At 44.8% G+C, this 27,117-nt stretch overlaps 1 protein-coding gene across 2 annotated transcripts in view; it reads left to right on the top strand.

Moving 5' to 3' along the window:
- TMCC3 (transmembrane and coiled-coil domain family 3) overlaps nt 1-27,117 on the top strand; it is a 227,773-nt gene that overhangs the window by 196,739 nt on the left and 3,917 nt on the right. For both annotated transcript variants that reach the window (XM_060245191.1, XM_060245192.1), the window contains exons 2-3: nt 20,377-21,290; nt 22,046-22,181. In XM_060245191.1, coding sequence (XP_060101174.1) covers nt 20,377-21,290; nt 22,046-22,181 — 1,050 coding nt within the window. The remainder of the gene's footprint in view (nt 1-20,376; nt 21,291-22,045; nt 22,182-27,117) is intronic.

Below are 27,117 nucleotides of genomic sequence, written 5' to 3'. Positions count from 1 at the left end.
GCAGCTTCCGGGTTCGGTACAGAGGCAGCCCCATGTAGAGGGCATTACAGTAATCCAGTCTCGAGGTGACCGTTGCATGAAGTACCGTTGCCAGATCTTGGCGCTCTAGGAAGGGAGCCAACTGCCTTGCCCGCCTTAGATGGAAAAAGGCTGACTTGGCGGTGGCTGCAATCTGGGCCTCCATTGATAATGAAGGCTCCAGTAAAACTCCCAGACTCCTAACCCGGTGCGCCGCTTTCAGCGGCACCCCGTCGAAGACCGGAAGAGGTATTTCCCCTTCCCGAGCGCCCCGACCCAGACAAAGGACTTCTGTCTTCGCTGGATTCAATTTCAGCCCGCTCCTCCTCAACCAAGTTGCCATATCCTGCAAGGCCCGGTCTAAATTCTCAGGGACGCAGTCAGGCCGGCCGTCCATCAGCAGATAGAGTTGGGTGTCATCTGCGTATTGATGGCACCCAAGTCCGTATCCCCTGGCAATCTGGGCAAGAGGGCGCATGTAGATATTGAATAACATTGGTGAGAGAACTGCCCCCTGGGGCACTCCACAGTCCAGTGTGTGCCTCCGGGACCGCTCGCCCCCAATAGCCACCCTTTGTCCCCGATCCTCGAGGAAGGAGGAGAGCCACTGTAAGGCAGACCCCCTCACCCCTATGTCGGTGAGGCGGCAGGTCAGTAGCCGATGGTCGACCGTGTCGAACGCGGCCGACAGATCTAGTAGCATCAGCACCGCCACACCACCCCGATCCAGATGCCGTTGGAGATCATCTACCAGGGCGACCAGTACTGTCTCCGTCCCATAGCCCGGGCGAAAGCCGGACTGGCAAGGGTCTAGGATGGAAGCGTCATCCAGAAAGCTCTGCAACTGCAACGCCACTGCCCTCTCTATTATTTTACCTAAAAATGGTAAATTGGAGACCGGTCGGTAGTTTGCCAATTCGGCCGGGTCTGCTGTACTTTTTTTCAAGAGGGGTCGGACCAAAGCCTCTTTCAGAGATGATGGAAAACGCCCCTCCAAGAGGGATCTATTTATGATGTCCCGTAGAGGACAATCTAGCTCCCTCAGGCAGGATTTAATTAGCCAGGAGGGGCATGGGTCCAGATCACAAGTTGTAGGGCGCGCAGAGGAGAGGATTCCGTCAACTTCCTCCAGGCTGAGCGGGTCGAAATGATCCAGAGTTAAATCAGAAGACAGGCGTGGGGCCTCGGGCTCATGTACTGTGTCTAAGGTGATGGGCAGGTCTTGGCGGAGTGACGTGATTTTGTCTGCAAAAAATCTCGCAAAAGCCTCACAGCCTATTTCTGATTCACTAGCGTTTGGTCTGCCCTGGGGCAGCGTAGTTAAATGTCCAATTATTTTAAACAATTGCGCCGGGCGCGAGTTTGCAGACGCAATCTTGGCCGCGAAGTACTTCTTCTTCGCGGCCTTGACTGCCATCTCATACGACCTCATAAACGTTCTGTAGGATGTTCTCGCCGCTTCGCCACGAGTGCGCCGCCACTGCCTCTCTAGTCGTCGGAGTCCTTGTTTCAACCGGCGTAGCTCCGAGGTATACCAGGGAGCCAGCCTTGAACGAGGGCGCAGAGGACGTCGGGGTGCGATCTCGTTGATTGCCCCAGATAGCCGGTCTTGCCAGGCATCAACCAGGGCATCAAGGGAATCGCAAGGGGGCCAAGGATCCCGAAGAGCCATTTGGAACCGTTCCGGGTCCATCAGGCTCCGCGGGCGAGCCAAAATAGGCTCTCCGCCCTTACAGGGTTGAGGTAGCGTCTCCATACGGGCCTTGAGGGCCAAGTGATCCGACCATGGTATCGCCTCCGTTGCGATTTCGTTCACTTTAATCCCGGCCGCAAAGATCAGATCTAATGTGTGCCCAGCCTGGTGCGTGGGAGTCGTGACAAATTGGGAGAGTCCCAGTGTCGCCATGGAAGACACTAGGTCCATCGCCCGAATGGAAGCCGCGTCATCGGCATGGACATTGAAGTCGCCCAGGACTACAAGCCCCGGGTACTCCAACGCCCAGCCGGACACCGCCTCCATCAGGGATGGTAAGGCGCTGGCCGGTGCGTTAGGCGGATGGTACACCAGCCAGATCGCCAACCTCTCCCCGACTTCCCACGCAAGGCCGACACACTCAATACCGTCAATCTTTGGGGCCGGGAGGGCCCGGAAGGAGTAAGCCTCCCGTATGAAAATCACCACCCCGCCCCCCCGCCCGCTAATCCGCGACTGGTGGAAGACCGAGTAACCTGGGGGAGTCATCTGGGAGAGTGCCGTCGTCTCTCCCTCTTGAACCCAGGTCTCGGTCACGCAAGCCAGGTCAGCATCCTGCCGAAGCAGGAAGTCCCTGATGGTCTCGGTCTTATTATTTATAGACCTGGCGTTGCATAACACCAGTGTCGGACGCGGGCAATTTCTCTTGGTCCCTCTACTTGTCACCGTTGGGATGGGAAGTAGACTAGAAGGGGGCCGAGCACTGTTTTGTCTCTGTCTCCTTCTCTCGTATCTCTGTCCATTCCCACCGTCATATCTTCCCCTCCCCAGGAGCACTGGAATCCCCTGACCGGACATCCCAAGCCTATTCTTTGGTGGTTGTATTAAAGTTCAACTGACTAACTTGAATACACAGCACAGACCCCCAGCCCACCCCTGTCCTCAGTTCCCAATTATCCAGTTCACCAATCTTTCCGAATTGATTAGTAAATAAATAAGTCTTACTTAGCACAATACTAAAATCTAATTCCTAAAATTTAAAGTGCTAACGTTAATAAATAATTGGTTAAATATGCTTAGTCCTGTATGCACTTAAATACACAAGATACAAAATAATAATCAATTCAATTAATTAAATTAAGTTAAATTAATTGGTCCTATATGCATTTAAATACATAAAATACAAAATAACAATCCAATTCTAATCAATTTAAGTTAATTCATTTTTACAAATTCTAGTAGGTGATCGATAGTTAATTAGGCAGCATGGATAAATTAAGAATGCAGTCTGCCTGGGTGCTCTTGCCTTGAAAGCAAGTGCAGCCAAGCAAGGCATGTTCTTCTCCTTCAAGCTCTGAGGAGAAGAGTGCACTTGGCCCCACTCAGATGCTCTTGCCTTCAGGCAAGAGCAGCCAAGCTAGGTGGCGCCTTCTCCTCTGAGCTCAACTTCCCTTGCAAGGAGAAAGGCAGTGTGCAGCAGCAATGTGCGCATTGCTGCTTGGGGGGCTGGAGTCCTTGCAAGGAGCAGCATTTCTCCCCTGCTCCAGGTGGTTGGCAGCTCTTTCCACTTTTCCTCCCTCCTCCTGGAATAAAAGCCCAGTTCCAACCAGAGCCAAAGCAACGCCCATTTGGGGGTGGTTGAGAGTATATGTGTGACAGCAGCACCTTGATTGGGGTTTCGACCCCCCATGCACACCTATGACTGGGCAATCTTGAGAGACAGCTGAAGTGAACTTCCAACCTCTGTGAGGGGCAAGGGCCTGAAAGCTTTCTTCCTTTCACAAATATAGATGTAAAACTCTGCAAAAGGTAAGGAGCAAATTTTTATATGTGGATGCATTTTGAATTACATGGATCTTTAGCAGGCGGATTCACTGTTCATCAAACCTGTGTAGAATCAGCCTAGGTCTGAAGTGACTCAGCTAGGTTGGAGGAAGGTGCTGGGAGATGAGACAGAATTGTTGGTGAGTTGTTAATTTTGCTTTTCCTAAACTGGGAATTTTGCTTTTCCTAAACATTAACGGACTTTACTGTGTGAGAGAACTGTGTGAGTGCTTGGAGCCTGCTGGAGAGGGGTTTCTGTTTGCTTCTGTGTGTCTTTCATCTGTTTGTTGCTGAGAGAGAAAGGCCTGTTTACCTGGGGGTAGTTACTGGCCGTGTCCTCTACTGTTGCTGTGGCTGTTGAGTCAGAGGTGGAGGCTCTGAGCCTTTAAATTGAAAGGCTTTTCCTCACTTTTGCTCCATGGCTATTCACCTGGAGGCCCTGTAATGAAGTGACTAGCTCCTCACAAGTAGTCTCAAGAGGCAGTTTGGCAGTGGAGTTTTCGGGGAAGTCAAGATAAACAGCAAATTTTGTACTGGACTGTAGCAGCATGGCTGGTGAGGGAGCTGAGGCAGTGATGTGTAAAGTCCATGTGATGTTTGTATTATTACCTGAGGGTAACAGCAATTACACTTGCAGCAAGTGTAAGTTGGTAGCCCTACTGGAGAAGAAGATACAGGGGCTTGAGACATGCTTGTACACACTATAGTGTATAAAGGAAGGTGAGGATTTCATGGACAGAACACATGAAGTGTTCTTGAGAGGACAACAGGAGGAAGAGGAAAAGGTATATCAGTAAATGGAGGAGAACCCAACACAGGAGGAGGGTGTGTGAAAAAATGTAACCTCCAGGAGCAGGAAAATAAGGACACATTCTGAGCCTTTGCAGCTAAGCAGTCAGTTCCAGGATCTCCCCATAGATACTGATTCTGAACTACTGGAACAAGGGCTACTTCCCCAGCCTATGTGAAGCTTGAAGGAAGCTTCTCAGGACCCCATGGATGAGAAGGCTTGAGCTTCTGCTCCCCGATATAGGAATAGATGTGTGCTGGTAATTGGGGATTCCCCACTCAGAGGTGTAGGGCCCAAAGTGTTCTGACTGAACTTGTCATATTGAGAGGTATTCTGTCTGCCAGGTGCATGCAACTGGGATGTGACAGAAAGGATAGGAAGACTCGTCAAACCCATGGATTATTATCCTTTTTTGCTGATCTTTGTGGGAACAAATGATACTGTCCAGCACAGCCTCTGAAATATATTAAAAGAGATGAATGGGGCTCTGGATCAGAAAGGGAAGGAGCTGGGGTGCAGGTTTTCATCAGTTCTTCCTGTCAAAGGCTGTGGCTTAGGACAGGAAAAAAATACTGCAAATAAATGACTGTCTACATAGATGGTGTCATCAGGAAAGGTTCAGCTTTTTGAACCATGGCTTATGCTTTTGAGATGAAGCTCTTCTATTGGGAGATGGTTTGCACCTCACAGAGGTAGGAAAAATGTGTTTGGTAAGAGCCTTGCTAACCTAATATGAAGTGCTTTAAACTAAATTGTATGGGGGAATGAGACAATAATTTAAAGCCTAGTATGTTGCCAATAACTGGATATAAGAACACTAAAGTTTTGCAGGGAGTGGCACATAGGCTAGCTTGCAAGTACATAAGGAAATGAAAACCTCAGAGTTCATAAAACCTGGATTCTAGTGTCTCTACACTAATGTGCAGCATATGGGAAACAAGCAAGAGGAACTGGAAGTCTTAATGGTTACACCTCACAGAGTATTGTGTTCAGTTTGGGGTGCCACGATTTAAGAAGGATATAGACAAGCTGGAACATGTCCAGAGGAGGGCAACAAAGATGGTAAGGGGTCTGGAGATACAGTCCTATGAGGAAAGGCTGAAGGAGCTGGTATATTTAGCCTAGAGGGGAGACAATTGAGAGGTAATATGATCACCATCTTCAAGTACTTGAAGGGCTGTCATATAGAGGATGGTGCAGAATTGTTTTCTGTTGCCCCAGAAATTTGGACCAGAACCAATGGGCTGAAATTAAATCAGAAGAGCTTTCGGTTAACATTAAGAAGAACTTCTTGACAGTTGGAGCGATTTCTCAGTGGAACAGGCTTCCTCAGAAGTTAGTGAGCTCTCCTTCCTTGGAGGTTTTTAAGCAGAGGCTGGATGGCCATCTGACAGCAATGCTGATTCTGTAAATTAGGCAGATCATGAGGGCAGGAAGGGTTGCATCAGTTCTTCGTTTTTGTGGCCCTTTCTTACACACCCAGGGAAATGCTGATTGCCACCTTCAGCAATTTTTCTCCAGGCCAGTTTGGCAAGGGATCCTAGAGGGTTTTGCCATCTTCTGGACATGGAGATTAAGTGTGTGGAGGAGATATTCATTAATTTCCTGTATTGTGCAGGGGGTTAGACTAGATGACCCTGGAGGTCCCTTCTTACTCTCTGATTCTGTGTTACTTAATTGCTGCTTAATCAAGGGTAATGGGTGCAGGGGAAGTTGGGTTTGGGTGTTTATGGGATTATGCTGAGTGAATCAGTAAAACCTGGGTGACCCATTGTTCTAAAGTCATGCATCTCTACAGGGCAAGGAGTGGGTAGTAGCCAGCCTGACGCCCTGCCTTGGATTTTGAAATTATTTTCCCGGGCTGATGTCTAGGTGACATCCATGATCCATCTTGGTCCATTTTGCCCCAAGTAGTACCGTGCACTAAGATATCGTGATGCTTAAGAGAGGTGTTTCTGGCTTTTTGGACTATAAACTGCCCTTCAGTGGGAGAAGGGATTTGACTGCTAACAGTTGCAGGGTTTAGTTCCTGGCTTTGTGTCTCTGTTGGATCATCTGTTGCTGTTGGTAAGAAGCAGTTTTAAGTACAGAGTCTTTCTTTAGGTGAGAAAGGGCCAGCCACCCTACCCCACCCCATCCACCCTGTGAAAGAGAAGCATCCTTATCTGGGAGAGGTTCTAGGTCATTGATAATGCATTGGTGCAGACATGTGGTTTTAAGCCATGAGCTGTGTCACCCAGCAGAGTTCTCTTGTTGATTTCCTGGAGTTTGTCTTGTAGTAGGCTGGGTCTGTGTACCACTCTGGCTTTGTTAATCTGCTTGTTTACAATATTTAATTAGTAAGGTATTGCAATAAAAATGCTTTTTGTATCCAAATCTAGTTTACTATAAGCCAAAAATGTAATTTTCACTCCTGCATTTCTAGCACTGTAAATATTAGCAACAGACTGTGTGCTGACCAAGCTATTACAGCACATCTGGAGCTGCCTCTTATCTTTAAATCTAATTTGCTAACCCTTGACTTAAACTACAGACTGCAAGTGCTATTTTCCCCTCTACAGCTCTCAGAAGCTACATCAGAATCTCAGCAAAGATTAGTCTAGGATGAAATGTTTTTTGTGACTTGGTTTGATCTTCTGCCTCGCTGTAAATAAGCTATTCTGCATGAATCATCACCAGAATGCATATTATGTGTAATGTGTGTACACTACACATTCTGGTTTGGATTGAATCTATATTGTTATAATTGGCAAAAATATAAGTATTCTTACACATATATTGACATGTCTATCTGAGTTAACTAACATGGCCAGGAAATAGATATAGGCTGTACTGAGGCACCTCTGGAAGCAACAGTTAAACTGCAGTTGGGCACAAACAAGAGTTTGCTATTTTTGCATGTTTCCGTTCCTCTTTCTAACTCCTCTTTCCCATGCAGTAGAAAAGAGCAAGAGTCCAGTGGCACCTTAAAAACTAACACGATTTGTGGCAGGTATAAACTTTTGAGAGTCACTGCTCACTTCTCTCTGAAGAAGTGAGCATTGACTCATGAACGCTCATATCCTGCCACAAACTTTGTTAGTCTTTAAGATGCTACTGGACCCTTGCTCTTTTCCAGTGCTACAAACTAACATGGCTACCCATCTCAATCTATTTCATATGGAATTTGATGTAAAAAAATTTCAGTCTGACTAAGCTCCAATGTACCATGATGTCCCAGTGCCTTTGTGAACTGGAGCTTGTTTAGACAGTGGGAATCTAATGTCATACCAATTTTGCGCTAGGCTTGTTCCGGGTGAAGAGCCCTTTTGCTCCCGGCGCTTCTCTCAGTTTTTGCACAAGCTGCCCCGGAGCTGCGAGTTGGCATGCTGCTTTTCCGCAGCAAGCAAGATCCTCTTACAAGCGATTTCTGCTTGCTGTGGAAAAGCGGTGGGCCAACTCACAGCTCTGGGGCAGCTTGTGTGAAAACCGAGAGAAGCACTGGGGGCAAAAGGGCTCTCCACCTGGAACAAGCACTAGTGCTAAATTGGTCTCAGTTTAAAATCCCAGTTTTGAGGATTTAAAAAAACAACACAAAAACCAACTCCAATGCAGGTGGCTGAATTTAGATAACATAGAAAACTGGAGAGTTTTTATTCTGTCTGCAAAAGGAGTGAAATCAGCAATAAACGGCGTTTGTTCCTGATTAAAGACTAACTGCAGCTTGTCATTACTGTCTGAATGCAACCATGTGCTCTTCAATCCCATTGGAATCAATGGACAATTCCAGTGGGATAAAGCATATCTACAGTTGCACCCTTATCTACATTAGCCCAGCTTTTGTTATTTTTGTTTTTCTTTCTAGGTAAGCAAAATGGCTGTATAATTTAAATCCATTAAAAAAAATCTGCATTTGAGCCCTTGCTTATATTTTTCTTGCAGTCAGTAAAACAAGTTATGGTTTTAGAGCACTGAAAATTAATATTCTGCCTTTTGCATATGATTCACATGTGCAGGTTTTTAATAATGTAGACAATCAGTATTGCGGTTTTACTCCTTTTGTTAAATAGCATCTCCTTAACAGCCTCTTCTACACACTCATAGTTTGCATTTGAGGGATTCCTGTCTGTACAGAAGAATGGGAAGGAAAGGGGTGGATAGGTTTCTACTGATAAGCAAATTATTTGAGCATTGTGTGTAATAGAACCATTAATACATTTCAAGAAATTGTGGAGACAACTCTATATGTTATAATTTTCTGACTTTAGAATCTGAAATAAAGCAGTCACAATTGGAAGCATTTTCACATGTGCACATGTGAAGACACATTTAACTTCTTACTGGAAAAGTGTTATTAAAAACAGATGTAGTGTAGTGCCAGCTGAGGTAATAAAAATAACGGCTGAGATAGGTGAAGAAAAGTGGTTGTCATATAATCAATTATTAAAAATACAAAATGGCAAAATAGAATTGAAAACTGCTGAAGAGTTGAATAATAAATATGATTGGTTCCAAACGCAACAAAAAAAGAGCTTGGTGGATAATGATATCAAAACTGAAGGAGTAAGAAAAGAAGAAACAGAAATGGAAAAAGTTCTGCTTGGAGATAATGAAAAATTAATTTCAAAAATATATAAATTACTTTTAAAATGGTTTACGGAAGATGAAGTAGTGAAATCTCAAATGATTAAATGGGCAATTAATGTAAATAAAGAAATACAGATGGAAAATTGGGAATATCGTTGGAAGAATTCTATAAAGCTTTCAACATGTCATAGTATTAAAGAGAACTGTTTTAAAATGATGTATAGATGGTATATAACTCCCCAAAAGTTGGCAAAGATGAACAATAAGATGCCAGATAGATGCTGGAAATGTAAAAAACATGAAGGTTCTTTCTACCATATGTGGTGGACTTGTGAAAGAGCAAAAAAGTATTGGCATATGATTCAGCAAGAAATTTCTAAGATCTTGGGATATGAACTCAAGAAAGTTGCAGAGACTTTACTGTTGGGATTACAAATGGAAAAATTTCCAAAAGAAGATAGAACTATAATTTGGTACTTGCTTTCAGCTGCTAGGACATTATATGCGCAGTTGTGGAAGCAAGAAAAAATACCAGAGAAATGGGATTGGATTATAAAAGTTATGACATGGAGTGAAATGGACAAATTAACAAGAATATTAAGAGACTATGATTTAGAAGTTTTTAAGACGGAGTGGAAAATGTTTAGAAGATATGTAGAAAAAGAGTGGAAAATAAAAGGACATTGGACAATTTTTGATAATGATTAAGTTTAAAAATATATATTAATTTTTGTTTTAATAGTTAAGGGTACCTTTAAATATTTGCATTTTAAGTAAATAACACCGGCAGGGGTCAAGTAACAGGGGGAGGGGTGGGTAAAAAGTAATATATGGGGTAGATAAAAGACGTTTTTAAAGCTGTAAGAAATAGATTTATTACCATATGTTACCAATAAAATTCTTTTAAACTTGAAAAATAGATGTAGTGTATCCCTTTGCACATGCACCTCCCTATGTGGATATGGAATACACACAAGCAGGTAGCCGGCTCAAGGTTGACTCAGCCTTCCATCCTTCTGAGGTCGCTAAATGAGTACCCAGCTTGCTGGGGGTAGAGTGTAGATGACTGGGGAAGGCAATGGCAAACCACCCCATAAAAAAATCTGCCATGAAAACATCACGATGTGACGTCACCTGAGTCAGAAACGACTTGTGCTTGCACAGGTGACTACCTTGCAAGCACAAAAACAAAAAAACAAACAAATCAGAGATTCTCCTGCTATCAGGCTCTGGAAACCAATATTGAGATAGCAGGGGGACTTCTTAAGGAAATGCTGTGTGGCAGAAGGAACTACAATGAGGGGAACAAAGTTTGAGTCCAGTGGCATCTTTAAGACCAACAAAGTTTTATTCAAGGTATGAGCTTACATTGTATCTGAGGAAGTGTGCATGCACACAAAAGCTCACACCTTGAATAAAATGTTGTTGGTCTTAAAGGTGCCACCGGACTCAAAATTGGTTTTACTGGTTCAGACTAACATGGCTACCCACCTGGATCTACAGTGAGGGAAAATAGGACAAAATTTCCCTCTGCTCTGGTGTACTCATTTTATCAGAAGGAGGAGGAGGAATTGAGAGTAATTCTGTTCTCCATAATCATTGCATCCCCTCCTCATAATATTTTGCCTATGAAGCTCCCCTGAGCTCCAGCTTTTCAGCATCAGTCTTCTGAATGAAGGAGAATGTGAGAGAAGATCTACCTTTATGAGGTGCCCTTTGTTTTCATTTTAGTATCATCCAGTCATACCGATAATGTCCAGTGTCTCATGTCCATAGATGACAGCTTCTCCAAATGCTCAGTCTTTTCACTGCCAATAAAAAATTGGAACAGAGCAAGATGTTTCCTGAATATTTCACAAGCACAATAAGATTACCATTTCCTTTTCAACTGTTTGGATGTGTCATGCTTCTCCATCTCAGTTTTAATTTTGAAAAAAAAAGGAAAAAAAAGAATTTCCTTTTAAAAGCAAAGTTATATTCACTCAGCTCAAGCTTTAACCATAGTTTTTACTGGCTCTTGTTTGTTGCAACAGAAAAAAATCCTTCATAAAATATGGCTTTTGCATCCTAAGTGTGAAGCTGTCACACTAGCTGACTTGATTTTTCAACTTTGATCTGCTTTTCCCACTTGCCTTTTGTACAATTTCTATAGCATCATAGGAAATCACAGACTTTAGGGAATAATTTACTTTTATGAGAAGAGGTCCCATGAGTTCTGTGCAATGGAGGGGGCAGGGGAGGGTCAGACGAACCTCTAATTATATCCATGCCCAACTATAATATATTTTTAGAATATTTTTAAATTAAAGGAAATAAACATTGTTGTGGGCTTCAATGAGAGACGGTTTGTTCTGATGAACACTGTTAGATTTTGTAGAAACAGTGTGATGATTTATATTCATGTGAGTTTGCATCAGGTTGCATTTTTTAGGAAATGTGTGGCCACAGAAGACTTTGCTCTCTTGCATCTCTATGTGGTACTTTATAATAGGCATAGAAATAAAGAGAACTTAAATCTCGAATGTCTGAGGACAGTCCTCCTTCTGTAATTGAGTCATAGGATGTGTAATCAGGGTGCATTTTTAATTACTCTAGCTCAAACTTCTAAGACTCTGAAAATATCTTTTATCTTATAGCAGAATATCAGATTAGTCATTGTACACTTCCAGTGTGTTTGTTCAAGTATTGATTATCAGGTAGTAGGTTGGTATCATTAAGCTTAATAATCATGCAAATGAATTAACAATTGATATCTAAAAATTTATAACAGTTTGAAAAAGTTATGCCATACTAGATCAGGGGTGTCAAATGACCATCCCGCAGAACAGAACCGGCCCGCCTAGAGCTAATCAGGCCCACTGGGCTCTTTTCTTCCCCCCCTGTCCTTACCCTTTGAAGCTCCAAGGCTGCCAAAGTTCCCTGCTCTTTCTGCCCTGTTTGACTGCAGCATGAAACAAAGCTGGAAAGAAAATGTGGAGTGGATTTTCCATTAAGAACTCTGTGTCCAGATAGATAGGGCCCATAGACCTTAATGGAAAATCTGTTCCACATTTTCCTTGCAACTTTGTGCTGTTTCAGCATTCCTATAGCTGCTGAAGCTCATGCTTCCTGGAGTTGTGTCCTTGCAAATAAAGGGTTGATGCTTTGAGCTAGCTTGTCTCTGCTCAGTGGTCTTGGGAACTGGTGCCTAGCGAGTACTCTAACTTGGGAACTCACGGCCAAAGAAGGATATTACACTGGAGAGCCATTACCATCTGAGTAGACCCCGTGGAGGGAGTAGAAGCCTGCAATGCCATTTCATTGTTTTCACAGGCATTTTATATTTTTAGTTTCTGCCAGGGCTTTTTTTTTGTAGAAAAAGCCCAGCAGGAACTCATTTGCATATTAGGCCACACACCCTGACATCACCATAGTTCTACATAGGGGTTTTTGCGGAAAAAGGCCAGCAGGAACACATTTGCATATTAGGCCATATATCATATCAATTTTATTTATTTATATCCCGCCCTCCCCGCCGAAGCAGGCTCAGGGCAGCTAACAACACAATCAATACATTAGTTTTACAAGGTATTTAAACAGAACTAACTAACACATTAATTAAAATTCTACTAGACTCTAAAATCAATAAAATTAATAAAATTAATATACTGGTGCTATTATACAAGTTTCATTAGCAGTTTCCCCTTAGCTGGTGAAGGCCAATCGAAAAAGGTCTTGTTCAAATTCCCGCAGGGCCCGCATATCCTCTGGAAGCTGGTTCCATAGGCGTGGAGCCATAACAGAGAAAGCCCGGTCACGGGTGCTCTGAAGCTTTACCTCTCTCGGCCCGGGGATAGTTAGCAAGTTCTTCCCACCTGACCTCAGCGCTCTCTGGGGTTCGTATGGGGAAAGACGGTCCCTAAGGCAGGCAGTTCCTTGGCCATATAGGGCTTTAAAGGTAATAACCAGCACTTTGTAATGAATCCGGTATATAACTGGTAGCCAGTGCAGTTCACGCAGCCCCGGCTGTATGTGCTCCCACTTTGGGAGCCCCAACAGCAGTCTAGCAGCCGTGTTCTGCACCAGCTGCAGCTTCCGGGTTTGACACAGAGGCAGCCCCATGTAGAGAGCATTACAGTAATCCAGTCTCGAGGTGACCGTTGCATGAATCACTCTTGCCAGATCCCGAAGCTCTAGGAAGGGAGCCAACTGCCTTGCCCGCCTCAGGTGAAAAAAGGCTGACTTGGCAGTGGCTGCTATCTGGGCCTCCATTGTTAGTGAAGGCTCCAGTAAAACTCCCAGGCTCCTGACCCAGCACCCGTCGAAGACCGGGAGAGGTATTTTTCCCAACCCAGGCAAAGGACTTCTGTCTTTGCTGGATTCAATTTCAGCCCACTCAGCCTTAACCAGGTTGCCACAGCCTTCAGAGCCAGGTCTAAGTTCTTTGGGACGCAGTCAGGTCGGCCGTCCATTAACAGATAGAGCTGGGTGTCATCTGCATACTGGTGACACCCAAGCCCATACCTTCTGGCGATCTGGGCAAGGGGGCGCATATAGATATTAAATAGCATCGGTGAGAGAACTGCTCCCTGGGGCACCCCACAATTTAGTGTATGCTCGCCCCCAATTGCCACCCTTTGTCCCCGATCCTCGAGGAAGGAGGAGAGCCATTGTAAGGCTGACCCCCTAACCCCAACATCGGCAAGGCAGCGGGTCAGTAACCGATGGTTGACTATGTCGAACGTGGCCGACAGGTCTAACAACATCAGCACCGCCATACCGCCCCGATCCAGATGCCGCTGGAGGTCATCTGTCAAGGCGACCAGCACTGTCTCCGTTCCATGGCCCGGACGGAAGCCAGACTGGCAAGGGTCTAGGACGGAAGCGTCATCCAGAAAACCCTGCAACTGCAACGCCACTGCCCTCTCTATAATTTTACCTAAAAACGGTAAATTAGAGACCGGTCGGTAATTTGCCAATTCGGCCGGGTCTGTTGTACTTTTTTTCAGGAGGGGGCGGACCAAAGCCTCTTTTAAGGGCATTGGAAAATGCCCCTCCAGGAGGGATCGATTTATGATGTCCCGTAAAGGACATCTGAGCTCCCTCGGGCAGGATTTAATTAGCCAGGAGGGGCCACACTCCCTAATGCCAAACCAGCTGGAACTCTGTTTCTATGCGTTTCTGCTCAAAAAAAGCCATATGTTGTGATCCTTGTGCTTTTTCTTGATGTTTTATTTTTAAAAGTGCATTGCCAAATCCCACTGTTCCCCCATCTTTCCATTTTAAACAAAATATTGCAAGAGTGTTTTTTAAGCATGTTTGTATTTTAAGTTAAAACATAATGCCTTTAATTGTGTTTGTCTGTGTCCTTTATAAAGTTTATATCCCTGCTACCTCACATTACATTTTATGACACACATGGCATGGCCCCACAAAGTCCCATTTGTGTCAGATCTGGCCCTCCTAACAAATGAGTTTGATACTTCCTATAAAATTCAGACTTATATTACATGTGCATTTTACAAGTTTTTCATAACTTTTATCAGCTGCTCATTTTCTGACTTCAAATAATACTAAAATGGATTTGTTTCATCTGGGGACTAGATTTAGCTTAAATAATGTTTTCATTATTTCTGTAGCACTTAGTGATTCATCTCAGGTCATCCCATGCTGAGAAGAAATGAGTGGCCAGTGTTACCTTTGATACAGTAAATTTTCCATTTTGGGGAAATATTATTGGTCTGCTCATCCAAGAGTCTGGGAAGGAAAGAGGAAAAACAGTTTCTTAGTAAAGTATTCCAGCACAATGTCACCATATCTATCTAACATGTGGCACCATTATGAAGAGTTGTACATGTAAATAGCCATCTATGTGCATATCCCAGCCCCCTCCTGTCTATGTGTGAGTGGATTTATGCTCACCTGCGGAGACTAATAGGCACAGTTGGGTTCCAGAATGTGATGTGGGATCTGATCCCCCCTGTGAGGAACCCAGTCAGAAGCTTTACTCGGGTGGGTGACCAGTTTAAATTTCTCCCTGGTCACCTTCCCTCAGTCCCTCAATCAGACTCACAGAAATCCTGTCAGAACTATTAATAATTGGCACCAGACGGTTCTAAAGTTAAAAACCACAAAACATTTATTAAGGAACAGAAGGCAAGGGAGAGGGATGAAATGATATTGATTATGACTATTCACTATTAAAAAGATAAATCAGTTGGCAGCTGATTGGCAGACTAAATCAATTACAGAGAGTAGAGACTAATCAGGCTGAGTTAAAATATAACAAAACTTTGGCAGAATATCTTTAAAATAAATAGGAAACCAGGCAGGTTTTAGAGTCCCACTAGACTCTACTTCACACAGGCTGTCTGTGCTTTCTGGGCACTCAGAATGCTGTTTCTTCAGATGTTTTACCCTAACTTACGCAGTGCCAAATCATATAAATAACAAACTTCAATCACTTTTCCACACACACATAGAGAACTCCTGACTGGTATCAGTATTCTCCCTCACAGACCCTTTCACACTAACTGTCTTCCAGGACTTGCACCCCTGAATACCAATGCGTCTCAGCCCCACAGCTAGTCCTCTGGTCTGCATCTTGGGCAATCCTGCTGACCACCAGAATCCAGTTCACCCCTCAGTGTGCATTTGTGTGATCTTGTTTGTACTTGGAGATTGCCTGTTGTGCTGGCAAAAGCTCCCTCAGAGAGTTTCAAACCGTCTGAAAACTCCCTCTTCCAGACAGAGTCCACTCAGCTCTGTCTCCCACAAGGAGCTCAGCCACTCTGGCCACTCTCAGCTCCTTGTCCAGTTGGTTTTACAATTGCCCGGCCTGTTTCTCAGTCCGTCAACACCCCCCCCCCCACAATTCATTAGATGCACTGATAGAAGACTGGAGCTTCCATCTCTCTGAAGCCATGGATGAAATTGTTCCCTGACATCCTCTTTACTCCTGACCTAAATTACCCCCCTCTGGTATACTTCGGAACTGGGCGTGGATCTGGACACCTCATCAATGAAGGTCCAGATCATAAATGTTGCCAGACTGGTGTGTTTCTCCAGCTACACCAGGCCAGGCAACTGGCTCCCTACCTGTCCTGCCCTGGGGATTTCGGCAAACTGTACACATTCAGCCTGCGCTGCATGAGCTGCACTGGCTTCAGGTGGAGTACTGGATCAGGTTCAAGGTTTTGGTGTTAACCTTCAAGGCCCTTAATTATCTGAGGCCTGTGTATCTTCAGAACTGCCTCTCTTGGTGTTCCCTTTGAAGAGCATTGCCCTCAGCATATAAGAATTTACTGGTAGTCCCCAGCCTGAGAGACATCCAGTTCTCCTCAGCCAGGGCCAGGGCATTTTCCACCCTTGCCCCAACCTAGTGGAACTCTCTGTTGAACAATATCTGTGACCTGCAGGATTAATACAGTTCCACAGTGCATGCAAGGCAGAGATGTTCTGTCAGGTGTTTGGTTGAGGACAGTGACAGTTTCTATCTCTCTGGCACTACTGTCTCCTGCCTCCCTCCTCTCCACAAGGCAGTGGCATAATCTCCACAAGGCAGTAGTTTAGCATAATCTCATCAGGAAAATTATTGTTTTTTATTGCTTTTAACTGTGAATATAATATTTGAATGTCTTTATTGATGTACACTGTCCTGATCCCTGTTTTACAGGGGATGGCAGTCTAGAAATCTAATTAAATAAATATCTGCTCTAGAAAGGAAACAGTACTTGCTGTGTTCTGACATCATGAAACCACAAGATGTATATTTGGATCTATATTTACAATAGATCCAAGAGGGCAGCCATGTTGGTCTGAAGCAGTTGAACAATATATATACTCCACACTTCTGTAGTGTTCAAGGTAGCTTACATCAAGTTAAAATATACAGTAAACCAGCAAGGCTTCTGATTAACCACAGCAGATTTGATTGTGCAGATTTTAAAAAATATAATTTGGCACCAGCTGCCACCACAACACAAGGGTCTTCACTGTGTGACTGAAGGTATGTTGCAGCAGCTATTTGGTGGCTGGCTCTGCCTCCTGAGGCAGCCATTTAGGGCTGTGCCCACCACACTGTATCTGAATTCCAGAGCTGCCTGCAGGCTCAAAAAGGTTGGGGACCCCTGTCATAGAACATCAGGGTCATATCAGCCTAAGTTAAACCACAACCTCCATCAGAAACCAAATGAAATAAGCACAGCAAGAGAAACTCATCTGAAAGCAGGCTGAAACAGAAAGAGATTATTTACTGAGTGGAAAACAGTTTGGATGATGATTTGCTGAGTGGTAAATGTAGAGCCCCATGGTGCAGAGTGGCAAAGCTACAGTACTGCTGTTGGAGCCCTCTGCTCATGACCTGAGTTTGATCCCAGCAGAAGCTGGTTCAGGTAGCTGGCTCCAGACTGACTCAGCCTTCTGAGGTCGGTAAAATGAATACCCAGCTTGCTGGGGGGGGGGAAGTGTAGATGACTGGGGAAGGCAATGGCAAAACACCCTGTAAAAAGTCTTTTGTGAAAATGTTGTGAAAGCAACGTCACCCCAGAGTTGGAAATGACTGGTGCTTGCACAGGGGACTACCTACCTACCTAAATGTAGAGCAGAAAGGGTTATACTTCTGAGTATTCCTTCTACCATTTCTCTGCTTTCAATCATCCTCTCCTCAAAGTCACGTTTTACAATAAAAAAAAACACCCAATGTTATATAAACATAAGAAGCTGCCTTATACTGAATCAGACCCTCGGTCCATCAAGGTCAGTATTGTCTACTCAGACTGGCAGTGGCTCTCCAGGGTCTCAAGCTGAGGTTTTTCATGTCTATTTGCCTGGACCCTTTTTAGTTGGAGATGCTGGGGATTGAACCTGGGCCCTTCTGTTTACCAAGCAGATGTTCTACTACTGAGCCACCGTCCCTCCCCTAATATTGGGATTATAATTTAACATTTTCATGTAACATATAGCCTTTGAGTTCCAACTTCTAAAGCAGAAGTTTTGACGGAAGCTTCACACCACACTGATCAGTCACTGGCTGTATTCAGCCTATTACAGTGAGAGGGTTAAAAACAGCTAATGTAACTTAAGTTGAGCATGATGGTGCATATATCTCTTGGTTGACAGGATGAACATGATACAGATTAAATGTAAGACGATTAAAAAAAATAACATTGATTAGGGATGAGCAAAGACAAGGAAAGCCCAATGTGGGATTAGCAAACTGGACAGCCCTGAATTGAACCCCTGAACAAAACACACCCAAACTGAACGGCTTCAGGGTTCCCCTGGTGATGTGCACACACCGCATCTGCTTGCATCACTTCTGGGTGGCATCAGGCCTTGCCCTTGATGTGCCTGCGTTACTTGGAAGTGACACAAGCACATTGGGCGATGTGCTTGTGTCTCTTCTGGATGATGCAGGTGTGCCAGGGGCAGCACCTGACTGAACAAAAGCTCGGTGAGTGTTTGGGGAAGGCTCCTTCCCTGGACCTCAGTTTGAGCTTTGTGAATTGGCCAAATGTCAGACTGGACTTTGGTTCGTGTCTGTGTCCATCCCTAACATTGGCTATGGCATACATATGCCTGTGCACAAACAGAAATATTGTATAAACACCTTTGTGAATTTCCACTTGGTTAGATAAACCATCTTCAGTTATCAAGAATCTGTATAGCTATAATTAAGCATCAGATTAATAATGTTTGACTGATTCCTCACTAGTAGTTGTTCCGCCCCTGGGCTTCTGCTTTCCCTGGCTCAAGTGATCAATTCTCTACCAGTCACTGCACAGGTTCATTTTGACCCATAACTCCCTCCAATTTCCCCCGTGGTTTGGTTTTTTAGAGGGAAATTGGAGGGAACCGCAGGACAAAATGCAGCCATGCGGCTACTGGTGGGGAATCAATTATTTGAGCTGGGGAAAGCAGAAGCCCGAGGCGGAGCAGCTGCTAGTGAGGAATCGATCTTTGTCTCCTTTTGTTACATCATGTGGCAATTTTTATCAGGTTCAATGTGCAAAAGTATCTAATTCATTATAACTTGTATGTGAACCAAATGTTAAAATTTACATTTAAAAGACATTTCACCAGGCTAGTCTTAAAATATAATTTATACTTGCATCAATCTGGAAACCTTTGGATATTTTCAGTGGTCTTGAAAATGGGAGGCTTTGCTTTTTGTGTGCCAAGATATGATAGCAAATAAAATCTTACATTTCTCAGAGGTTATGCTACTTTACTGGTAACAGTTTTATTGCCTGTATTCATTGTTGGGCAAATGCAGGTGGAAAGTATGCTTATCTTCATTTTGTCTTTTAATTTGTCGAATTAAGCTCCAAGCTCGAGCTCTGAGATGATCAATTCTGGTAGTTTACAGCAAAAAGTGCACAGCAGTAACCGCTGTTGATTATTGTCATGAACCTCCTCTTCCCCCTGCAGAGCAATGTAGCAGTATTTTTTAGAAGTCTATTTTTAGCAATAAGTTTTGCTTAAGCAAAAACAGTACTGTAAGATGTAGGGGGGAAATCCAGACAGCCTTCTAGAAGCTTGGGTAGAGGCAGCAAGAGAGCAAAATCAATCTGTGGTGGAGATTCTGGGAGATAGGTCTATTAGAGACATTAGTACAGGGAAGCTGAACTTAACCCCTCAAGAGAATTTTTTAAAATCCTGTTAAACAAACTGGTATGCATACTAAGATCATCTGTGATCAGGAATTGAAGGATTTTTTTTATAGAAGATTGCTTGAGAACAATTTGGAAAGAGTCAAATTTGACTGAAGTGAAATTTTCTTAAAATTTATTTTTGCTAGAATTAGCAGGAACATTGAGAATACTGAAGGAAGTAAAAAGCCAGAATAGTTTTTTTTTGAGGGGGGGGGGGGTCTGACTGGTAGTAGGTAGCCAAATAACAGAATTAAGAGCACAATGGTTGATAGTGATAGTGATGTGGTAGGGGACTGAATATCATGAAGCTGAATTATAAAATTAAAGGTCAAGAAAGGGGTATGGAATGTTGTACCAGGTCTCAAAAATCAATTAACATTTGTGCTTTATCTGATAACTAGAAGTAGTTACATATTGAAATCACAGCAGTGTTGTTAGGAAAATTAGACTATCATAAATTTGATCAGCAAATGTGAAAAGATATTTTTTATATGCAATGTTATTTTGGGTAAATTAGATATACTAGTTTAGCAGAACATAAGTAGTTCTGAAGACTGTGGCAATGATACATTGCTTATATTCGAACTATTGACTATTTCAAGCGAAGTAATCTGTTACACATCTTGTTAACTGAGTACATTTATACCAGCAATTATACTACATAGCTTAATGAGCAGAATACTACTACATGTCCAGTTTCTGCATTAACCTAATATTTGCCAGAAGATTAATCATACTTTGTGGTCATAAATTAAATTCTGCTTAGAATTATTTAAGAATCACTTCACAGAAATCAACTTTGTGTGTAAGGAAAACCTCTCACCCATTTTCAATTTCAATCTTCTTTATAGGTGGAAAGACATGACATGAATACTCTCAGCTTGCCTCTTAACATTCGACGAGGGGGTTCAGACACCAACCTCAACTTTGAAGTACCTGATGGTGTGTTCGAATTTCAAAAAGTAAAACTCAGTGCAGACAGCCTTAAACAAAAGATTCTGAAAGTTACAGAGCAGATCAAAATAGAACAAACAGCTCGGGATGGGAACGTGGCAGAATATTTAAAACTGGTGAACAGTGCAGACAAGCAGCAAGCTGGGCGAATTAAACAAGTCTTTGAAAAGAAGAACCAAAAGTCTGCCCACTCCATTGCCCAACTGCAAAAGAAACTGGAACAATATCACAGAAAGCTCAAGGATATTGAACAAAATGGTTCCTCCAAAAATACTAAGGATACTTCCAAAGACAGTCTAAAGGAAATTCAGCACTCTTTAAAAGATACTCATGGGAAATCTCGTACTACAGGGCAGAGCAATGAGACCAAGACAGGTGTTCCAGGTGTTTCCTTAACACCCCCGGTGTTTGTATTCAGTAAATCGAGAGAGTTTGCAAACTTGATTCGGAATAAGTTTGGTAGTGCAGACAATATTGCTCACCTGAAGAGCAGCTTGGATGACTTCAGGCCTGAAACTAGTTCTAGGGCCTACGGTGGCAGTGCCACCATTGTGGCCAAGCCAAAATATGCAAGTGATGATGAATGCTCAAGTGCGACATCTGGCTCAGCAGATAGTAATGGAAATCAGTCCTTTGGCCATGGTGGGACAAATGCTCTGGTCAGCCATGGAAAGCTTTCTATGATCTTGGAAGAGCTGCGAGAAATAAAGGAAGCACAAGCCCAGTTATCAGAAGATATAGAGAGTTTAAAAGTACAGTTCAAAAGAGACTATGGTTTTATTTCTCAAACACTGCAGGAGGAAAGATACAGGTATATATATTTTTTTTCTGAAATTACTTTGGCTAGGTAAACGAGATAGACAGATAATGTGAGTGACATCAATACCACAAAGGAAAGAATAAGCTGAAGTGTGCTTGATCACATCCCTTTAATAAAAATCAGCCTAAATGTACAGGTCCCAGTTCAGGTTTTTCTGAGCATAAACAACAATGGTTTAATTGAGCCTGTGTGTAATCAGAGAAGCAAGGAATGAAAAAATGATCAGGAAAGGACAGCAAAGGAAAGAGGTCAAAACCAGTGACAATTTCATGATGTACCATTTTGTGTAGGTTGATATTGTGAATCTTATCCTGTAGTCCTCTAATTGTAGTGTGATGATGTGCTATACTAGCGTGATTTTTGCTTTTTCAGTAGCTATCTGGAAGTGGCTCTCAGTGGACAGCGAGCTTTTGTCTAAACTCAAATACCTGGAGCTGTTTCACACTTTTCCTCTTTAAAAATAGGTTCATAGAAATAAATTGCATATATCCACAAAATGGTAACAATGTCTAGGTAGCAAATACACATTCCTGCTTTCATGTTCAAGAGCAATTGGATGTAGCTCCCTATCTCCCTGCATTGGTAGAGGCAGACATGCCAAATACTGTGAGGCAGCCCTGTGTGTTTACATGTTCCCAAAGTTTGGTGTACAGTCAAGGAACTAAGAGTATATTTGGAATATGTACATTTTAATATGCTTTCACAAAGAAGCTATTATTTAAAAAAACCCTTTTGTTGTTCTGAAGGTATGAACGATTAGAAGACCAACTGAATGATCTAACAGATCTCCATCAGCATGAAACAGCCAACTTGAAACAAGAGTTAGCTAGTATTGAAGAAAAAGTAGCATATCAGGCCTATGAGCGGTCACGAGATGTCCAGGTATCAAGTTTTAAAATTAAATAATTGATCCTTTTTGTTATCTAAAGACTAGTAGCCAAGGAACAGAGCATTAGGACTGGAAGCTGATAGAACTGGACTTAAATTAAAGAGCAGTTTTTGCCCCAGGGACCTACATTTGCCAGCCTAGCAAATCAAGCACCACCCAGGGTCCCCCCCCCCCTTTATTTAAATGGTCTGGTTTAGATTGGTTTATGTGTATTGGAACTGTTGTGGGGTTCTTTTGGGGAGAAATGTGGCATAGAAAACCCCAATTGAATTGGAGGTGAAAAGGTGGAAAAAGAAAGCAAAAGACTTGTCAGACACGTGTTTCCTATTATCAGGTTTCTCCAGTAGTACAAAATATAACTTTTGCATCTATCTGTCTCGCATCCAAAGAGAATGTCCCACGGCCACATCTAAATCTTGCACAACCAGTTCTAACCTAACAGTGGTAGCTTGCGATGAATTCAAAGAGGGTCCATCACACTGTTCCTGTGAATACAAGAACAGGCCCTCTTACTCATTTCATGGAAAATATATATTTTATACATGGCTGCTATGGCAGCAAACAATATAAGGAATCAAAAGTGCTATACAGATTCAGGATCTTCTTCGTGGTCTCTATGCTTCAACATTCATGGGATAGAGTGCCTGCGCCGATCCCCGAATCGGTACCTAAAAAGCCCGGGATTTTTTTCACGCTCAACACCAACGGGAATGTGCAGGCATCCCAGTGCGCATGCTCGCCGGCGCCAGCATGAGGATCCCGCCAGTTCCTTTCTGACCGCTGCGCTGAGAGGATCTCCTTTCGTGTCCCCGGTCGCTAAAGTAATCTTGGATTGCTTTTTTTGCCTGTTGTATATAGCCCGTTTGTTATTTTCTTAGTGTAGTTAGTTAGTTGTTAGATAGTTAGTGTTGTTTAAAAAAAGAGTTTGTTGGACTTGCCCTTCGGGGCTCGGTTCCCCCCCCCCCCGTGTTTTCCCCCTCAGAGACTTTCCTGGGTGGGATTTTTTCCTGGGCGTCTATGGAAAGATGTTGGGTTTTTTTAAAGAGGTGCCGCTCCTGTGGGAAGAAAATTGCCCTTCCCCCGACAGCCATTCCCTCTGTCTGGGCGAGGGACACCGCGTCGATTTTTGCGCACACTGTCTGAGTTTTTCCAAACAAACTCGTAAGAATCGAGCAGCGAGGCTTTCGGCGGCTTTAGTCGAGTTGGCACTTCATCTTCAAAAGATGGCATCGGGCCCATCGGTACCGATGGGTGAGGCCGTGGCCCCGACCGTCACATCAGCTGAGACTTCACCGATCAGGACCGAGATGCCGGTCGAGCGCGGGCATTCCACGAAACAGCCTTCTGAAGGGTCAGTGGACACCCCAGCTAAGAGGCGTTGGGATGACTTGGGGACCTGATCATCCACGCCGAAGGTGAAATCGAAGGAGAAGCAGAAGAAGAGACCATCCCGCACCTCTTCACCTTCGCATGAAGCTTCGACAGCTCCCCCAAGGAAGATCTTGGCATCCCCGCGTCTTGCCAGACACGTGAAGAATTTCAAAAAGTAAAACTCAGTGCAGACAGCCTTAAACAGACAGCCTTTGGTGTCGAGAGGCAGGGCTTCGCAGCTGCGCCTATCGGTATCAGAGCACGACATCGACCTAAGTCAGCGCTCCCACTCTTCAGGGTCCAGGTGTCGCAGTGAGAGTGACTCTGTCTCGGAGGTGAAGGTGTCGGCGCCGATGGAGCCTTCGGCACCGATGGATCAGGCGAGAGGCCGGAGAGAACTGGAACCGACTACAGTAGCTCGTCGCTTCCCATCGCTTCCACCATGGGAGCAGCGCCAATGGCCTCCTTACGCTTATCCCTACCCACCGTACCAATAGTACCCTCCTCGTGAGTTTGCAGACTGGGACCAGCAGTCCGAGGCATCCCACACTTCCAGGCTGTCTCAACATTCTAGACGGCGTCCTTCGGCATCGATTTCTGTCTCGCCTGACAAACGCGGCATGGTGGTGGAGGAAGTCCAACCTCGGTCGTCGGTGTCAATCCGGTCGCCCGTCAGAGAGTCTACTCTGGTGCTCTCAGAACGTTCTCTACACAGAGAGTCTTCATCGTCGGACTCCGAGGTCAGTACCGACGATCCGGACCGGGCTTTGGCACCTTCCCCAGTGTCTCATACCCATCTCACCATCGGAGGATCTGAAGTCATACGGGGACCTGGTGAAGAGGATGGCACTCTCCCTCTCGCTTCTAGAGCCGCAACCCGTTGTAAACGATAACGTTTTCAACATCATGCAACAGGATACGTCTACAGCGGTTGCTCTGCCTGTTATGAAGGTCATCCTGCAGGTGGTGAAGGAGCCCTGGGCGAAGCCTGCTTCTACACCCGTGTCATCGAGAAGGTTGGACCATATGTACAGTGTCCAAGAGTCTGGGGCTGAGTTCCTCTTTACACACCCAAAGCCAAATTTGGTGGTCGTTTCCTCTTCGTCGAAGGCTCGCAAGACGTACTCCTCTCCACCAGACAAGGAGGAAAAGAAGCTGGATAACGTTGGAAGGAAGTTCTACTCTGGTGGGGCGCTAGGAGTAAAGGTATTTAACTATGCCGTGTGCATGGCTAGATACCAATACTCTATGGGAACAACTAACCCCCCTCATGTCTTCCCTGAGTGAGGAGAAGAGGTCTGCTGCAAAGAAGTTGCAGAAGGAAGGCTTTGCTATAGCCAAACAACAACTGGCTGCAGCAAAGCACATAATTGACGTCTCAGCGAGGACCATCACTTCTGCTGTCTGCCTTCACCGCCACTCCTGGCTCAGATCTACGGCTCTCCAGCAGGACACCAGGGCTTTCGTTGAAGATCTGCCCTTCGAGGGCGAAGGCCTGTTCAGCTCTACCACCGACAATGCGCTTCAGGAAATGGATAAAAGTATAAAAACTTCCAGGAACCTGGGCATACCGGCATCTTCCAGAGCTGCGAGACAGAAACAGTGGCACAAGCCTTGGGCAAAGAAGCCGTACCAAAAGTTCTCCCCCGAAAATCAGTGGAGACCTCGCTCTGCTCAACCTGAGAGTAGGTCCCCATACAGGGGGAACAACAGAAACCGTTATGCTTCACAGACCACCGGCAAGTCCAAGGGCACTCGCCCTCAAAAGCAGGGCCTTTGACATTCTGGCAGCACGCGTCACTGTCCCCTCTTCCACTTCATCTATCCGCCTCCACCAATTCCTGTCGGCCTGGGAGTCCATCACTATGGACAGGTGGGCGCTTTCCATCATAATGGAAGGCTACAAAATAGATTTTGCTCAGATTCCAAACCAATCTGTGGTAATTACCACTCCCCCTTCCTCACCTCTGCTGGCAGAGGTGAGCAACCTCTTACAGAAACAAGCCATAGAGAGGATCCTTATGGAGGCCAGGACGGGAGGCTTCTACTCTTGTTACTTCCTGGTTCCCAAGTGGGACGGGGGTCTAAGACCAATCATGGATATTCGGAATATGAACAAATTTATTTTGTACCAGAAGTTCAGAATGTCGACTCTGCAAACAATTCTGCCACTCATCAACCAAGGGGATTGGATGGCAACGCTGGACCTCAAGGATGCATACTTCCACGTCAGCATCCATCCTGCATTCAGACGTTTCCTTCGGTTTGCAGTAGGCTCTCAGCACTTCCAGTTTAAGGCTCTCCCATTCGGTCTGTCCACCGGACCTCGGGTGTTCACAAAGATGATGAGCGTTGTGGCTGCCCATCTCCGGCTTCAAGGGATAGTCGTCTTTCCATACATCGATGACTGGCTCCTTGTGGCGGAGTCGAAAGAGAATTTGTCATCCCACATTGCAATCATTCTTCGTCTTCTTGACACCTTGGGTCTGCAGGTCAATTTGGAGAAATCACACCTTACTCCATCAAGGACAGTTCAGTTCATAGGGGCTTTGTTTGATTCGAACCTTCATTGCGCTTTTCTGCCTCAGCAGAGAGCGATGGACATTATCAACCTTGTTAACTTCTGTAGAGTCGAAAGTGGGGCACGGCGCAGCAGCTGCAGTGGATGCTGGGGCTGATGGCGGTGACTACAAGCATGCTGCTCTTTGCGAAGCTGAGGATGAGAGGCCTACAGCTTTGGTTTCTTTATCAGTTTCGCCTGTTATGGGACTCACCTCGAAAGAGGTTTGTAATTCCACCTGTTACACTTAAACACTGCAGTGGTGGAAGTCAAAGGACAACATTTGCTAGGGAGCTCCCTTCCATCTACCTGCACCAACTGTGACTATCACAACAGATGCGTCTTTATGGGGTTGGGGGGCCCACATGGACGATCTGTGTGTGTGGGGGGTCCTTGGCCTTTGAAATTGACTCACTGCCATATAAATTACTTGGAACTGCTGGCAGTTCACTTTGCTCTTCGGTCTTTCCGCCCCATGGTGACGGGGAAGATTGTTGCTCTGCTAACAGACAATACCACTGCCCTGTGTTACATCAACAGGCAGGGAGGGACAGTCTCTCGACGGCTTTGTGCGCTGGTGCTGGATCTGTGGTCGGAGTGCCTGGACCACGACTTCTTTGTGAAGGCAGCGCATCTCCCAGGAGTCCTCAACTTGCAAGCAGACTCCCTCAGCAGGGGTGCGGTTTCCCCACACGAGTGAGAGTTACAGTGGCGCTTCCTGCAACCCATGTTTCAGCTCTGGGGGTACCCTCAGATGGATGTCTTTGCCACAGCCGAAAACCGGAAGTGTCCTCTGTTTTGCTCCAGAGGGGGCTCAGATCCAGAGTCGTTGGGAGATGGTCTGCTGTTCCCATGGGATGGTCGGTGCCTTTATCTGTTCCCACCTCTGCCACTACTGACGAGGGTGGTCAACAAGATCACAAGAGAGAGACCATGCTGTATCCTGGTGACTCCCTGGTCGCCTCGCCAGAACTGGTTCCCGATTCTGCTCCAACTGG

Source organism: Heteronotia binoei, chromosome 8 (genome assembly GCF_032191835.1).
Source record: "Heteronotia binoei isolate CCM8104 ecotype False Entrance Well chromosome 8, APGP_CSIRO_Hbin_v1, whole genome shotgun sequence".
Classification (NCBI taxonomy): Eukaryota; Metazoa; Chordata; class Lepidosauria; order Squamata; family Gekkonidae; genus Heteronotia; species Heteronotia binoei.
The sequence above is the reverse complement of the archived record's forward strand: the minus strand, read 5'-3'. Positions and strand labels throughout refer to the sequence as shown.